At 39.4% G+C, this 18,518-nt stretch overlaps 1 protein-coding gene across 1 annotated transcript in view; it reads right to left on the reverse strand.

Annotated features, from left to right (window-relative positions):
• CEP152 (centrosomal protein 152) overlaps positions 1-18,518 on the reverse strand; it is a 103,871-nt gene that overhangs the window by 26,583 nt on the left and 58,770 nt on the right. The window contains exons 14-19 of the mRNA XM_055132063.1: positions 16,554-16,682; positions 15,537-15,646; positions 14,663-14,791; positions 14,393-14,528; positions 7,510-7,791; positions 3,128-3,259 (exon numbers count right to left, since the gene is read on the reverse strand). Of these exons, the coding sequence (XP_054988038.1) occupies positions 3,128-3,259; positions 7,510-7,791; positions 14,393-14,528; positions 14,663-14,791; positions 15,537-15,646; positions 16,554-16,682 (918 nt within the window). The remainder of the gene's footprint in view (positions 1-3,127; positions 3,260-7,509; positions 7,792-14,392; positions 14,529-14,662; positions 14,792-15,536; positions 15,647-16,553; positions 16,683-18,518) is intronic.

Here is an 18,518-nt window from a genome sequence, read left to right on the forward strand (position 1 = left end):
TAATAAATGACAAGATATTTGCACTTCATATATCTGAAAAAGATTTAATATACAAGGTGTATAAAGAATGCATATGTTAAGAACAAAAACAAAACCCCATTCAACAACAACAACAAAAAAATGGGCAGACAATTTGAAACATTTCTCACAAAAAGTAATTCATATGATAGATAAAAAAATTGTTCATCTTCAGGGAAATGTAAATGATGATCATTTATACTGTATTGAGAATGGCTCACATCAAAAGCAATAATAACAACTGCTGGAAAGGAAGTAGAGAAAAACTCTCATGCACTGCTGGTGGAACAGTAGACTGGCAGACCCACTTTGGAAAATGGCCTGGAGCTTCCTCAAGACAGCTGTCACACCACACAGCACTCCCAGTTTTGGAGATCTAGCTGTTGATTGTGAAAACAACACAAAAAGACTATATTCCACCTCATTGTTTATGGCAGCACTATTTACGATACCTAAATTCTGGGATGAAGTGATTAATCAATAGAGTCTAAGCAACAGATGACTGAATAACAATGATATGGAACATTTAGCCAATGGAATATTATCCTGATATTTCAAAAAGATTAAAAAAAATTGTTGCTGACAGCAAAATGGAAAGTGCTTAAGGGAATTATAGGAAGTGAAAAAAGATGGAAAAAGGTAGGCAATGAATTTTTTAAAGTTGTAAAAATAGATAACAAACAACACAAAACAACACAAAAAGATATTAGATTGGGGATGTGGTTCAAAAATTAAAGCATGAGCCTTGCATGTGTGAGGCCCTGGGTTCAACCCCTGGTACTGCATGGCCTTCTAAGACCACTAGGAATGGCTCTGACCCCCAGACCTTAAAACAACAATTATAACAATTAATTCATTCATTAAATCCTGTGAAAATTGATAACAGAACTCACTTGAAGAGAAAGGGGTAGGGAAAAGGGAGCAGTGTAAAAAAATAATAGAAGACAAAAAAGAAAAAGTTCCAGGGCAGAGCAATAGTACAGCGGCATTTGCCTTGCATGCAGCCGACCTGGGTTGATCCCTGGCATCCCATACGGTTCCCCAAGCACCACCAGGAGTAATTCCTGAGTGCAAAGCCAAGAGTAACCCCTGAGTATCGCTGGATGTGACCCAAAAAGAAAATAAATAAAAATTCTCTGGGGCCAGAGCAAAGATACATCGAGTAAGGTATTTGCCTTGACAATCGATGCCAGCCAGGAGTAATTTTTGAGCACAGAGCCAGAAGTCAGCCCTGAGTACCACCGAGTGTAAGCCGTAAAAGCAACACTTAAATAAATTCCTTACCCAGGTCACTGCCTGTATTCATAAAAACAAGGCATGGGAATGGAACCAAGCAATAGAATTTTGTTAAAGATCCTCAAATCACCATATGCAGCAAAGTATGGGAGCCAATGAATCGATCTACTTCTAGACTGTGGATTCTACATTTCCAGGGGTCCTAATGGATCGAACTAGTCTTAGAAGAACTCTCCAACCAGTCAGTATAAAGCATCCTTATCTTTTCCCAACACCTATGGCGTGGGAGAAGGAAGTACAACCTGTTACTATGATGCCCTACAGCTAGATAATCTTCTAGATAGTGCTACTCACAGCCAGAGACCATGATGTCATATTGCCACAGGCCTGTTTGAAATACAGCTTCTCAAAACTCACTCCAAATGCCCCCAAATGGAATCTCTAAGAGAAATTCCTGGCATCTGACCCAACAAGCTCTCCCAGTGGCTCTCACAGCTGCTCAAGTTTAAAAGGAAACACTCTCTCTACATGTCTGCATTCTCAAGCACATATTCAGGCCTCCTGAATGTAAGGAAAGAGAGGAGAAAGATCTTAAGAAAGATCTTAAGAAAAACTCTCTTGTTTATTTCACTTTCTATATTCTAACCAACTTTATTATTCTTGAATCATGCTTTGGAGCATGATTCAAGAATTCCTCTAAAACAATATGTATGCACACCATATTGTTCCTTCCCTCTAAAATTTTCCTCTAAAATTTCCCTTTGAAATATATCAGCATATTAAAAGATGTAGAGAATAAGGTAATAGGCCTCACATATGATCCTATAAATTGACAAAACCTCTACATTTATGTCGCATTATTTCTTTAAACTTATTTCTTTACTTGTGGAATAAGTTTATCAATGCAATGTGTCAACTGTGTGCAATGTTACAATTATTTTCTAAAATGGCTGTGATATCAAAATCAGAAATGGTGGGAGATGACCCAAAAGGCTGGAGCAGACATTTCCCCTTGACAACACCCTAGCAACAAACGCTTGCTCAGGCAATGGCAGCTTGGAAAAAGCCATACAATAAAACTAGTTTTGTAAAGACAAGTAAGGGGCATTCTCCACCTTGGAGAACCACCCCCCATGCTAACCGAACTATAATTCCTATCTTTTCTTTATATTTGCCCACATCTCACTGTGAGACGTGTACTCTTGGCGTGTTCCCCTCTGATGAAGGCTTTCTAGAACATGTATCTCTCTCCATCCCTCACTCTCCCCCATATTTCTCTAAATAAAATGGTTTGCACTTGGGGGAAAAGAAAAAAAAAGACTGGAGCACATACTTTACATATGGGAGGCCTTAGCTCAACTGCATAGTCCCCCAGAAATTGGTTATTTGCAAAGAAAAGTATGCTAAATGATTAATGAGCAATCTAGAAGATAGGGAAGGATATTACTGTATAATAATAAAGAGACAAAGAACTGTTCCCAGCTTCTTAAGATAGGGGAATGCAGAATGGGATTTGTTTCAGTGATGGCCGTACTAGCTTTCCAGGTCTCTCCCTGCATATCTTGGTAAGAAAAGGTACTCCAATAATATAAAACTGGTTTTGTAAAGACAAGTAAGGGGCATTCTCCACCTTGGAGATCCACCCCCACCCTAGCCGAACTATAATTCCTTTCATTTTCTTTATAGCTCCTTCTCAATTTTAAAGATTTGCGATTGGGGGCCCTTCGCTCTGAGGCTCTGGGCTAAAGATTCATATACATTATAGAAACAAATTTTTCACCAACACTGGGAGAAGGCACAAATTCCTCAATGAAGTGGATGAGGACGCCAAGAGGCCCCACAGACCTCTCTCTGCACCCGGGAGAGCACTCACTCTTTTGGCCACGGAGCTCTCCTGCTGTTCTTCCCACTTCTTCTGTTCCTCCCTGATTCGTGCTTTATACTCGGCAAGATCCGGCAGTTCTTGCAGCCAGCGATGACGAGCCTTTTGCACAGCTACTTCAACCTGTGGGGATATTTCAAGAAAAGAGATAAAGTGGATGTAAAACACTGATACACAGTGTGAATACACAGACATACAAACACAAAGGTAAAGTTGGTATTAGAGGTCATATTTTTATAAAACTGCTTATTCACAGGTAAATTCCAGGGAGTTCAAGATATAGGAAAAATGGAGAACTCCTCTATTCCTCATATTCCTTAAACAAAAAACCCAACGTACATGAATGGGTTGTTCTTCAAACCCATATTCTCTGGCTGTAGCCCCAAAACCAAAGAAAAAATTTTTTTTCCTATTATGAACAATTATTTCTACTATATTATGCCTATTGGAGCTTGGCTGCCGGGCTATCATCATAAAGAGAAATTTATATGTGTGTGTGTGTATATATATATATATATATATATATATATATATATATATATATACCTCTCTGTAACTGGCTGTGATCAATTAAGAGTCTCTTGCCCACACGCCTGGCTGTCTTCCCCGGGGCCACAAGGAGGGGATGGGCTCCAGCTTCCCTCCCCACCACGAGCAGAGCTCCCGGCCACTGAAGACCACCAGAACCTAGCTACAGCCATGCTGGAGGCCCCTCTCCACACGTTCGGACAGGCCTCATGCATGAAGGTACCGGCAGAGGAACCTAGGTATGTGTAATCTCCTCAACAGCCAACATCCAGAGAGAAACTTAAAAGCAAGCTCTCAGAAGCAGCCTACTTCTCCCTCTGGGAGAACTGGCAAGCTTCTGAGAGTTTCCTGCCCACAAGGGACAGCCTTGCAAGCTTCCCATGGTGTATTCATATGCTAAATCCAGTAACAAGCTGGATCTCATTCCCCTGACCCTGAAAGAGCCCCCAATGGACATTGTTAGGAGGGCCGAGATAGACTTCTAAGATCTCAGGGAAAGGATGAAATGAGAGGTTACTGAGCCCGCCCAAGAAATCGGTGATTAACGGGATTTCGTGATCGTGATCGTGATACCTCTCTGAGAGCCAGGCAAGCTACCGCGAGTATCCCACCCGCACGGAAGAGTCTGGGAAGCTACCTGTGGCATATTCAATATGTCAAAAACAGTAACAATAACAGGTCTTATTCCCCTGGCCCTGAAAAGGGCCTCCAATCATTGGGAAGAATGAGTAAGGAGAGGCTGCTAAAATCTCAGGGCTGGGACGAATGGAGACATTATTGGTGCATGCTCTAGTAAATCAATGAAAAACGGGATGACAGTGATACAGTGATATTATGCCTATTAATTGTTTTCCACAGGTATCTTGCTTATTTCTACGGTTTTCTATTTGGGGGCTTTATTATTATTTTTAATTATTATTTAGGACAGCGGTAGGGCATTTGCCTTTCATGTGGTCGACCCGTGTTCAATTCCTCCGCCCCTCTCGGAGAGCCCGGCAATACTGAGAGTATTGTGCCCGCCTGGCAGTGCCTGGCAGGCTACCCGTGGCATATTGGATATGCCAAAAACAGTAATAAATAAGTCTCACAATGAGACGTTACTGGTAGCCGCTCGAACAAATCAATGAGAAACAGAATGACAGTAATGATGATGACGACGATGATGATGATGATGATGATGATGATTATCATTATTATTGAATCACTGTGAACTACAAAGTTGCAAAGATACTCGTGATTGAGTTTCAGGACTACAATGTTCCAACACCAGTCCCTTCACCACTGTCCTTGACCCTCCAGTGTCCCCAGCTTCCTCCTGACCCCAGTCCCAGCCCGCCTCTGTGGCAGGCACATTTCCACTCTGCAGTCGTCCTACTGTTCTCTTTCCTGACCTATTCCCCTACTCCTGACCCAGTGGCATGCATCCTGTTTTGCTTACTTATTTCCAGCCTGGAGAAGCCCGAGATCTCTCTTGAACATATTTCCTCTCTTTCCCTCCCCACACATCTTTCTAAGCAAGTTTTGCTCAATAAAAACTACCCTGCCACACTTTTAACAAAACAAAACAAAACTTGAACATTGAGTACTACATACAATAGCCAAGATTTAGAAACATCCCAAATGCTCAATGATAGAGTGGATAAAGAAGTCATTATATGCACACATACACACACATACATATATATAAAATTATGTATGCATGTGTACATATAATTATGTATATAGAATGATTATGTATATGTCTATAAAATGTATATATTAATATGTATATGTGTAATGATATATCGTGTATATGTGCATATAATAAATAATATATATATATAACACAATGGGAATGCTACTATGATACAAAAAAAAAGATAAATTCTAGCCTTTTGTAACAACAGTGGTGGGAGACATGTTAAATAAATAAGGAGAAAGAAAAATACCAGATATGCCATGAGATCATGGGTATGTGGTATATGGAAAGAAATAGAATAGACACTATCTAATAAAAACAAACCTGTGTATTCTAAGAACAGGGTCAGGGAAATGAATGGAAAGGGTTTTATGATTAAAGGGAGATTGACATTTTGATGGTTGGTGGTGTGTGTATCCCTACAACATCTAAGTATTTACATTCTTGTAAATCAATATTACTTCAATGATATTTTCATATTATGGGGGTGGGGTGGTAGCACAGTGGGGAGGGTATTTGCCTTACCAGGTTCAATCCCCAGCATCCCATATGCACTCCCAAGTGTGCCAAGAGTAATTACTGAGCACAGAGTAAGGAGTAACCCTAGAGCACCACCGGGTGTGGCCCAAAAACCAGAGAAAACAAATTTTCCTACTATAAACAATCATTTCTACTATATTATGCCTGTTAATTTTTCCACAAAAATTTATGATTTCATAAATCCAAAGCGACAACCTTAATACCTTAATGGTGTCTTTTGTTTGGTTGGGTTTTTTCGGGGGGCAATGTTTTGTTTTTGCTTTTTGGTTTTTGGACCATACTTGACAGTGCTCAGGGCTTACTCCTGGCTCTGTACTCTGGAATCACTCTGGCAGGCAGGAAGGTGGGAGGGAGAGGAGGGTCACTCAGGGGACCACATGGGATGCCAAGGATCAACTCAAACTGGCTACAAGCAAGGATGCAAGGCAAGCACATCACTCACTATACTATCTCTCTAACCCCAGTGTTGTCTTTTTAAAGACTTCATATTATATATTAAATCTAAAATGAACCTCTGAGGACTAGAAACTGGGAGGTGGCCTGTGAGGTCAAAAGTATTTTCACAATGATACTCAGATAATATCTGCCTTTCAGTCCCAGTTCCTCAGGTGCAAACACAAGAGACCTTCAGAGATTGCACACTATGTGACCTGTCACTTCTCTGGCACCCAATGAAATGTAGGAAATGTTGGATCATTCCTGGTTTTTAAAAATGCTCCAGATTTATTTTTAAACACAGTGAATGGGTCTAAACTCAAAAAGCAAAGGTTCTTTCAAGTCCTTGACATTTAAAAAAACCACAAAATCTAAAATTCACAATAATAAATAATGCAAATAACATTAATAATGCTTCATCTCACTACGCTATTAACTCAAAGTTATACAAACTTTTCTCAATATGACATTTTTGGGAAACCAATGGTCCCAATTAAGAGGGATTTGTGAGAACAGCCAAAGGAGGCTAATGGCATTGATTGTTGGCAGCATATATTGATACGAAGTTCCACTTAAGGGACATGCCTGCAGATTCAGCTTGGCAAGTTTCAACACAAATACTTTTAAGTACCTTATTCACCTTAAGATTGTTTAACTATAACCGTTTTAATGAAATATTCTATGTAAAGTGAAATCTGAAAGATTCATAATTCAATTGTGACTCCTTATTCTATAAAAACAAAATCTTTAACCTCATGTGTCTTAAAGCTAAGGCTGACCTCAGAGTAGCATTTTGTGAACTGAAAGATAGAGGATGATGGGGCTGGAGCAATAGCACAGTGGGTAGGGGGTTTGCCTTGCACGCGGCCGACCCGGGTTCAATTCCCAGCATCCCATATGGTCCCCTGAGTACCGCCAGGAGTGATTCCTGAGTGAAGAGCCAGGAGTAACCCCAGTGCATCGCCAGGTGTGACCCAAAAAGCAAAAAAAAAAAAAAAAAAGAAAAGAAAGGTGGCAGTTTTTGACAGAAATAATGAAGAATATTTTAAGGAGCAGCATCAAAAGTTCTCTAGCCAAGAATGCACAAAATTTTTAAAAACTGAGTTATGAATAAATTTAAAAGCAGTATATTATAGTCATCATGAATAGACAGATAATTCCAATAATTTACTACGGTAAAACTCCCTAGTACCTGCTTGGCGATATTTGTACAATATTTAAGCTCCATTTCCATCTCCAATTTCTCCAAGTCCCCCTTGATGGCCCTTTCCTTCTCCTGCTCCAAATCTTGATGGATCTTCTGCTTCTGCTCTTCCAATACGGCTGCCATCTCTTCCTTGGAAATAACATCAGCGGTGGTTACTTGGTCCGTCTGACTACAACAATCTGAGGTCTTCTTTTTCACTGCCTGTAGAGTTTGATCCAGCTTGGACTGCCACTCTTTTTCAAGTTGTTGAATAAGTTCTTGTTTCATCTGTTTTCATATGAGAAGAAAAATATTCAAATAAGTAACAACTAGAATGAATAGCAAGCCAAAAAGGCAACCACAGCCGTGACTAAAAACCATTGAGACACTGTTTAAGAGTCATTATATAAGGTTTAGAAATCCAGTCAATAAAAAATATCCTTAGATAAAAACCGAAAAGCTATCCTATGACCTTACCTATGTGATAGATGACATGGAAGACTTCAATAAGTCTTAAGGCTGGATTATACCCAGTAAACATTGGAAGCTTTGAATACCGCTGAGAGCTTAACAACGTCACTACAGAGACATACACAATTTTTCCATAAGGAAGAAAACTCACTGCTGGGGAAATGGCACAGAAGTTGGCCCTGGTGGTTCCCAGCACTGAAGCATCCCAGAGCCTCAGCACTGAGCTGTCCCCCAGGTTGGCCAAGCATCACCGGGAATTGGCCTCAGGGTTCCCTAGTCATTGGTTGGGAGACTTCCCCGACTCCACACCCCGGCCCCTCGCTCCCGCAAAAAGGAGAAGAAAATGTTTGCTATGAATACGTACTTTAACCATCAACAGACTTTCTATAAAGCAAGAACTTAGTCTAACTAAGGAACCTAATAAAGTCTAAAAAATTAACACTTTTAAAAGGCTGCACTCACTTTAACATTAGAAGCGCATTAGAATCTGGTTTGCTACACTCTTAAATTCTATTCTGAAGACTGCACTGAAGAGGAGAGCGTATTTGGCAAACCATCTTCAGAGTTCTCTCCACCTTCAAAACAGCAGGGGATGCACCCAGTCTTAGAGAAAACTGTGAAACAGAAAAAATACTTTTTTCCTTTACCTATTTCCTAACTCCTAGATATCCTGGCTCCTCAAACTGTTTACTTGCCAACAAGGAGCCCTGAACAGCATTACTTCACAGGAAATGACCAGCTTACCCAGCACTGTATAGCCCAGACATGCTCACAAAAATGATGAGAATCCTGTCTAGTTCATCTCCCTGGTCAATAATGGGTTAACAAATATAACACAAACCTGTAGCAATTTAAACATAGGGGTTTTGTGGCACACTCAAACACACACACAAACACACACTCACATATATACATATATATGTATTTTATAGTCAGTTATGTTTATACATACTTCAGATATGAATTACATAAATCATTTAAATTGTAAAATTCATACCTACGATATGCAGCAGTCTCAGTTTCGATTCCTGGAACGGCATGGTCCCCCAAATACAAGATCTTGATTCCTCTAAGTAACATTGGGTGTGGTCCCCAAGTCAGCGTTAAATCAAATCAAAATACTAAGTCCATGTATGTACATACAGAAATACACAAAATGTGTGTGTATATACATACATACATACATACATACATAATGGGCTGGAGCGATAGCACAGCGGGTAGGGCATTTGCCTTGCATTCGGCTGACCCAGGTTGGATTCCTCCACCCCTCTCAGAGAGCCCAGCAAGAGTATCCGGCCCACAAGGCAGAGCCTGGCAAGCTCCCCGTGGTGTATTTGATATGCCAAAAACAGTAACAAGTCTCACAATGGAGACATTACTAGTACCTGCTCAAGCAAATCAATGAACACTGGGTACGACAGTGCTGCAGTGCTACATATATAATACCAAATTCAAAATGTCTGCTTTTTAAATTAAAAAGTGATTAGAAGAAAAACTGTTAAGTGCCAGCACTGGATTAATAAAAGACTCTGGGAAAAGTCATGGATGACAGAAAGTTGTAAGACAGAACAATGACTTACTATTTCTCTTAGAGGCAGTCCTAATTCCAATTAGTAGCAAGCTTCTGGATGAAAAGTCTAGCATAAATAAGCTTGAGAATTTGTTTCAATTTTCAAGTGAACTGAGTTTTGAAGGTCACAATTTGATTCTTAACTCTAGGAAACCCAGAATTCTAATCTCATTTGTCATGTAAAAAGAATAATGTTTGTGTTTATAGATCTACATGATCATTTCTTCATTTTAATCCACAATATAAATTATTTGATAGTTATAGATTGGTATAGAGTTATTAGAATCACTCTACAATACTAAATTGTTTGATTTTGAGTCCTCAACCTCAAGTTCCATTGTATTTTGAATTGGGCTGAAAAGCCAAGAGGAGGAACATTTATTTACAATTGGCAGTAATTATATATGAAATTCTCAATTAAAAATTATATTTCTGTTCAAGAGGATTTATTTCTCATCTGTTAATACTGTGCTTTTAAACATGGCTAACTAGAAAAGAAATTTAACACACACTTCTTTCCTGTTTTTATCCCAGTATACTTTGGCTAACACCACTTCGTTTTCAATCACTGTTTAATATCAGTTCCTTGTTCTTTCAGCCACCATCCTTTTCCATTATAACGGTATCTTGGTACTTTTCTTCAAGTTCCACCTGCAGTTTGTTTACATATTCACTTCTTTCCTTTAATTAAACTCTTGTCTCTTTAAACAAAATTCCAGTAAGAGATCTCCAAGTTTAATTTATACTACCAATCTCCAAGGTAAATTCATAAAATAATGGTTGTATCCATGTAATCAAGAGCAGCAAGAGATAAATAATTTTCCTACATTGTAACACAATCACTTAAATAAACTGTCTTGTAAAATCATGCTTACATCTCAAATATTTGGATTAAAAACATTTTAATCCAAAGGGCAGATTAAATCCTTTTAGTATAAAGGATGTTTTCATCCAAAGGATGTTTTTATTAAAATAAAAAGCATGTTGGGTTTAAAGATAATAGCGTATTTAGGGCACGTGTCTAGATGCATCCAGCCTGGGTTTAATTCCCAGCACCACATGGCCGGACAGGTATAGTCCTGAAGCATGCCCCCATCCCCCTCCCCCCACCACCAAGCACCACCAGGGTGGTCCCCATAGGCATCTCCAGAGATACAGAGTTTGAGCCAAATGCCTTTCCCAGGTCTTGGCACTGAACACCAGTCTGATTGGCTGAGAATTGCCAGTTGGGTCCCCAGACATCCTGAGCACTGCTTGGGACCTCTTCCCATCCCAACACCACCAAACACTGTTCTCAAAAGAAAAAAAAAAAGAATGAATGAAAGAAAAAGCTTTTAATACAAAATAACTCTCAGAAGACCAAATTTTTTTAAAACCTAATTCTTATTATTATTATTATTATTATTATTATTATTTGCTTTTTGGGTATTATTATTATTATTATTATTATTATTTGCTTTTTAGGTAACAAAATCCTAAAAGGCTTTTATTCCCATCATCATAGATTTAAAAAAAACTCAACGAGCTAAAACATCAAATAAGATACACAAAGTGTTAATTAAAGGTAAACAGCATTCTCTATTTAATCCCTTGTTTTATATTATATTATTGAAATTTTGAGAGTTTCTGCTGAAAAAATGTTACAATGTATTCTGGACAGCCTACTGAGGTGCCCTGAGAAGCCACAGAAGCCAGCAATCCATATGGCCAGAGCAGCTTCACAGATCTAATTGCCTAAGAACAACAGGAATTCTGCTTGGAGCCTCTTTTTGGCACTATCTCTGATTCAGAGTACTCTGGCTGTCTGGGATCTTCTGGTTCACAGTTCATCTGGATTATCCATTGATCTCTCTTCACCACTGGCACATACCACGAACACAGCTGTCTGTGTTTCTTCAGAGCCGTATGATTTCAAAAAGCTTCCAGTGACAGGCACCTACTTAATCAAACTAAGTCATAGGGATCACAGTTGAGCTAAGAATGTAGGACACAGTCTCAAGAGCACAACTGAGGAGTTGTTGAGTGTCAAATCATATATCACTATTATTATATTCATTTGACTGTACAAGGAAATCTACAAGTTGTCTTGTCTGTGTGTCTGTCTTTAAGTGATTCCCACATGAATCTACATTTTTTCTGTGTTCATCAGTCTATCAGTTTCATGACATGATATACGAGACAAAATTTAGTGATTAAAAATAAAATCTTCAGGGACCAGAGCAACAGTAGAGCAGGTAGGGTATTTGCCTTGTATGCAACCACTCAGGATTCGATTCCTACCACCACATATGGCCCCCTGACAACTGCCAGGAGTGATCCCTGAGAGCAGAGCTAAGGGTATGCCCTGAGTACCATCAGGCATACCCCCAAACAACCAAAAAATCTAAGTCTCATCGTTCTTTGAGTCAGCTGGTGTTGCTTCTAGTCTAAGTCAGCTTAGTCTAAGCCTAACCTCCTTGGACAATACAAGTCTAGAATAACCTCACTCCTGTGTGTCATATTTGTTTCATATCTAATAGGACAATGGTGATGACTTTAGTCATGTGTCATCAGCCAGCAAACTGCCCTTGATCCTGGTTCCAAAGAACATAAAGCTTGCAAGCCCCAATGCATCAATACTTTGCAAATCTGTTTTGGTGTAATATTAGGGAATGTCCCCATTTAAGTCATCCATGTGGCCAAGTAAGACGCATGAGAAACTCTACCTCTGGGAAGAGTTACAAACTCACAACATAGGGAATATTGAGGAATATGAATATGAATATTGAGGAATAGGAATATGAATAGAAATATTGAGGGAATATGGAGTCATGCAATCCGCCAATAAGGGAAACCTGGCTTCCTTTCTTAACAGAAGTAGAAGATTTGCAATTCTCAAGGATCTGCCACTTGAATATACGACAGGAATATTTAATTCAGAAAGTTTTGCCTGGGGCCAGAGAGACAGGGCAGCACAAGACACTTGCCTTGCATATGCCCAACTCCTAGCCTCAGAATCCCATCTAACTACAAAGAGAATGTATGACTTTTCTCAAGGTGGTGAAACTGCCCTGTACCCTGATCAATGTGTTCATAGCTAAAAATGTCTAGAACCACACACCAAATGCAAGAGAATTGAGCTGTTTGACGTTTTAAGAAATAAAAAAAATAATAAAAAACTGATGTTTTTAAGAAAGAAAAAAAAGTAACATACTGTAAAGTTTTTGGGGAAGGGCCAAACAACAGTTTAAACTTTCCTTCTTGTTCCAGTCCACAAATATTCCTGAACCAAAATATCAGCCAGTAGCAGCTATTAATTACAACTGACCAATTATATGAGATTCAAATTTACAGCCAAATTGATTCTTTTGAAAATACCAGAACGTATATACTTTTTAAAAAAGAGACATACCTTCCTGAGAAAATTATTATGTTCTTGCCAATTTATATATTTTAAAAAAGAAAAGAATCACACTAGAGATGTTCTCCCTGTTTTCATTTTTTAAAACATTACTGAAAATGAAGTCGGTCACTTCTAGGTAATTTAAGATCCCTTTTAACTTTTATGCTGCCAGTACTAACTAAAATACAAGAGCTCCCTTTAGAAGTTCTTTTCCTACTACATGATATGTATACAAGACTTGTTTTTTTACCATATTAACTAACCTACTCAAAAATAATCAACTAAAATATTAAATGAACCAAATTTTTCCTGTGCCCTTTAATGTTCTTTTACAGTTTGTGGACGTTAACAACTAGCTTTAATAGAACTCTTTTTCGAAAACCTCTAGGTTGACTGTTTTACTCAAACCTTTAAAAATATTTTCTAATCCTAATGCAGGTGGTTTTCAAACTGTGGTCTGCAGGCTACCTTGGTGGAAGGGAGGGTCAGGTGGGGCTGGAGGTCAGGACAGGAAAGGGGGCAGGAGGGCCAGAGGCTGATGTGATTGACTCCCAGCCACTCACCAAGGGCCACTGGGATAGAGCACCTAGAGCACCCTCAGGTCCTGAGATACATACAAGTTTCAGACTAATCCCAGGACCTTCCTGCAGTCTGCACATTACCCACTTTTCAATGAGGAAATGTAGTTTGAAACTCTCTCCCGGCTTCCCACTGTCACTGTCACTGTCATCCCATTGCTCATCGATTTGCTTGAGTAGGCACCAGTAACGTCTCTATTTTGAGATTTGTTACTGATTTTGGCATATCGAATATTGAATAGAGCAGGGGTAGCTTGCCAGGCTCTGCCGTCGGTAGCTTGCCGGGCTCTCCGAGAGGGGCGAAGGAATCAAACCCCGGTAGGCCACGTGCAAGGCAAAATGCCTTACACTGTGCTATCGCTCCAGCCCTCTGTGCTATGGCTCCAGCTTCCCAGAAGAACTAAATGTCAGAAAAGGTGATGAGGGAAAGATGGGCTAGAGGATAATGTCGCAGACGCAATACTCAGGGCTTAGTCAGGACTATGCGGGATCACCTGAGTAGCCTATAAATCAATGCCACAGGAAGAGTCTTACTTTCTGGACTCAGAACGAGACTGGCCCACTCTTGCTTATTCTGACAACTTTTATTTTTTTAATTACTTTTTTAGCCTCCTAGAATAACCCTTCATGGAATAACCACTTTTCATTATATTCCATTTTCTACATATAATTCCATTTCCTACTACAATTTTGATAGCCATTTCACAATTTGCTATTAGGCTTCGTGATTTTTATCAAGTAACACAGTTCAAAGCAAAGCAAAAAAAAAAAAAAAGTCCATGGATGCATTTCCCACATCAGAAGAGAACACAGTGTATGAATTGAAATGGAAGCAGTAAGGTCAGAAAAACAAAGTGAAGCCAACAAAGAGAGCAGGTACTGTACCTTCTTCTCCTGAGCACGATGCTCCTTTTCCATGGTCTTCCTGATACTTGATTCGAGAAGATCCTTCTCTCTGCACACTTCGAGGTAACACTCCTGCACAGCCGTCAACTCCTTGTTCACCTTATCTAAGTCAGACCTTGGATACACAAAATGAGCCACAAAATAACCACATAATGCCAGGGCTACAGAATCAACAATTTGCCTCTAAAATATAGGAGAGGAAAATGGGTCTCTGCAACCTACAGGGCAGTTTGACTCATTTACTCTCACCTAAGCTGCAAACAGGTCCCTTCGTAAACCTCAAAGAGTTGCTGCTTCTCCAAAGTGTGCTTTGCTAACAGGCTTTCCCGGATTTGAGACTTCATGGCTTCGTGGTGCTGCTGGTAAGTCCTCTCACACCTAGAGAGAGATGGCAGAGAGCAGCATCTAAGACAGTGCCCACGAGGCTGGAAACACCAAGATCCATTGGTTTCCCTACACTCCTTCCTGCAACCCAAACTATAATGAAAGTCACACCAGCTTTCTCCAACCAAAAGCGATAATCACTAATTTACAACAGTTGGCCTAATGAAAATATTCCAAATAGCCTTTCTCCATGTGCATCTAGAGAAAAACCAGAAATCTAGGTGTGAGAAAGTCTTCATCCGTAAAATAGAGGTAACTATCCTGGGCCAAGGAATTCTGTTTATAAACAAATTAATTAAAATAACTGAGATTGTAAATCCAAAATCCCAGGTCAACTCGTATCCAACTTACAAGTAAGTTATGTTCCAAAATTCTGTTTCAAAATTTATTATCTTGTATTTGGAAGACATATTTCTTCCTTCTGAAGAACAGTTTCCTAACCTAGCCTTTAAAATACAAGAACAATTTCCTAAGATAGCCTTTAAAATACCATTAAACTGTACTACTGAAGTGAAGTACTGTTTTGATGGTGCTATAGAACCCAAACTACCATGGATCATCATTTCTATGGAAACATGTTCCAAATTCTGTTTTGAGAAGAAAGAAACTCGTCTTCTCCAACCCACAATTTTGATAGGAAAGGTGGATTTCATTAATTCTCTTGATTTTTATTTGGAGGAGAAGAAAGAAAGCCAGGGAAGGTCTACCAGGAAGATATTGGGTCTTTAATAGTCTATACCTATCCACAGCTTCTTGCTTATCATGGTCAAAATCTTGTACCATTTGTCTCATTTGGTTACATAAATCTTGATTTTTACTTTTCAGTTTTTCTTCAGTTTCTTTAAGTTCCTAGATAACAAAAGAATAAAGTGTTAAGAGGAAATAAACAATTTTTATTGATTTGTCTAATCTCATCTTTAAACATCCTCCATGCTTTAGAGGTACCCTGGAAGTAGTATTTGACATATAAATTTTAAAATTCTACAGAAGAAAAGGCAGCCCGATGCTTTGACAAGAACATTGATTTATTTCCTGGATACCTAGCTTTTTGAAAGAAGTAAAAGGTAACACTTTTTATTTTAAAATATACTAAAAGCAAACATTCAGAGACTGGAGAGAAAGTACAGAGGATAAGGCACTTGCCTTGCACAGGACTGACCCAGGTTCAATCCCTGGCATCCCATATGGTTCCCCGAGCACCACTAAGAGTGATTCCTAAGCATCGTCAGGTATGACCCCAAAACAGAGTAGAGCAGAGTGTTGAATTCAGTCAGAGTTTTAGCTAACTCATGCCTTACAATAAGGCTGGGAGGGGTCAGGAATCTATCAAATGCAGGGTCATGCATGTATACGCAAGACGCTGCATTTGATCCCCACTACCCCGTATGTGAACCCCTCCTAAAAGGGCCCTGAGCACAACCAGGATTGGCCCCTGACAACTAGCAACAAAAAAAAGAAAATTTATCTTAGAATTCAATAATCTTCAGTAATCACCAAAATGAAAGAAAAAACACTTCAATCAATCATGCTTGACAGAGAGGAAAAATGAGTCCACTAATTCACCTTCTGAAACTACTGTCTTATGACCACTAGGGTAAAGAAAACTAGAATAATCACCAACCAATATACTTGCCCACTAATTCAAATAACTCATGTATATTCGGGGAAAAAAAAAACAAAAACTATTAGTCTTGTAAAAAAAAAAAGTTAAGATTATGAAAACTCTCACTAAAAAAAAGCACATTGTTTTAATCACCTGATTTTGTTGTTGTAAAACTTGAATTTCATTTTTTAGTCGCAGAATATCATCCTTCACCATCAAATCACAGGTAGAAGAGTCAGCACATAATTGATTAGTGCTTCTTTCGGAGGCTTTTGCTTTAGCCTAATAGTTAAAAAAACAAAAAAATGTTTAAAAGTTTTTCAAGTTAATAAAATTCTCAGCACTCACTTTAAAATAATTCTATACATATTTTTAAAAACTGCAAAAGCATTACAAATAAATATCACAAAAACATCACAAATAAATATTGGTCCCTAGACAGAACCTCAATAAAACAGTCAAGACCAGGAAAGGTCAGAGGAATATAAGGCAAAGGCCTTAAGACCGGTACTATCTCTCTGACCCCTGTCCCCACACTGAGACAGTTATATCAGCCAGTTATTCTGTAGGATTCCCTTCAATTGGGTTTTCCTGGTATTACTGAATCTAAGTTCTGCATTTCTGGCATGAATGCTCCAGAAGTGACAGATCAGTATGTCTGATCAGTTGTGAAGTGGAATCTCTGGTGCCTCTGTTTACTTTCTCTACTTTTAAAAGTGCCTTACTGAAAAAACCCAAGTGCCCGGGAACAGATGACTGGTTAAAGAAACTTTGGTACATCTACACAATGGAATACTATGCAGCTGTTAGAAGAGATGAAGTCATGAACTTTGCATATAAGTGGATCAACATGGAAAGTATCATGCTAAATGAAGTGAGTCAGAAAGAGACAGACATAAAAAGATTGCACTAATCTGTGAAATGTAAAATAACAGAATGGGAGAATAACACCCAAGAATAGTAGAGATAAGTACCAGGAGATTTGCTCCACAGCTTGGAAGCCAGCCTCACATGCTGGGGGAAAAAGGCAGCTCAGATAGAGAAGGGAACACCAAGTAAAGGATGCCTGGAGGACCCACTCGGGATGGGAGATGCGTGCTGAAAGTAGACTATAGATCGAACACGATGGCCATTCAATACCTCTATTGCAAACCACAACACCCAAAAGGAGAGAGAACAAAGGGGAATGTCCTGCCATGGAGGAGGGGTGGCATGAGGGGGTGGGGTGAGGGGGTGGGAGGGATACTGGGATCCTCAGTGGTGGAGAAAGGGCACTGGTGGAGGGATGGGTACTCGAGCATTGTATGACTGAAACACAAGCATGAAAATATGCAAATCTGTAACTGTACCCTCATGGTGATTCACTAATAAAAAAAACAAACTAAAAAAAAAATTTTTAAGTGCCTTATTGGGAGCTGAATCATTGTATAGTGGGTAGGGTGCTTGCTTTGCATGTGGCTGAGTTGGGTTCGGTCCCTATCATCCCATATGATCCCCCAACTACCACCAGGAGTAATTCCTGAGTGCAGAGCCAGGAGTAACCCCTCAGCATGCTGGGTGTGACCCCAAAAGCAAAAAAGCCAAAGTGCTTTCCTCCCTCCCTCCCTCCCTCCCTTCCTCCCTCCCTCCCTCCCTCCCTTCCTTCCTTCTTTCTTTCTTTCCTTTTTGGGTCACACCTGGCTTGCTCAGGGGTTTCTCCTGGCTCATGCACTCAGGAATTACTCCTGGAGGTGCTCAGGGGACCATATGGGATGCTGGGAATCGAACCCGGGTCAGCCACGTGCAAGACAAACACCCTACCCGCTGTGCTATGGCTCCAGCATACAAAGTGCCCTCTAAAGAGAATGTTGAGACTGTGTAAGAAAACGTCCCATGTTTCATCATACTTTCATACCTATTTAATTGTTTATCTATTTTGTATTTCTTTACAGAATTCATATTGACTCAAGTGATTCCATAAATAGATAAAATTATTTTTATTGACTCTAGTTGATAGCATTGTATGTTTTAAGAGAATACCCCTCAAACTTTTTCAACTGTAGTCAACACACTATGTTCTATCACAGATCTCCTAAAACTCATACTGAGGCATTTATATTACTAAAGATTTTAGATGAG

Source organism: Sorex araneus, chromosome 3 (assembly GCF_027595985.1).
Source record: "Sorex araneus isolate mSorAra2 chromosome 3, mSorAra2.pri, whole genome shotgun sequence".
Classification (NCBI taxonomy): domain Eukaryota; kingdom Metazoa; phylum Chordata; class Mammalia; order Eulipotyphla; family Soricidae; genus Sorex; species Sorex araneus.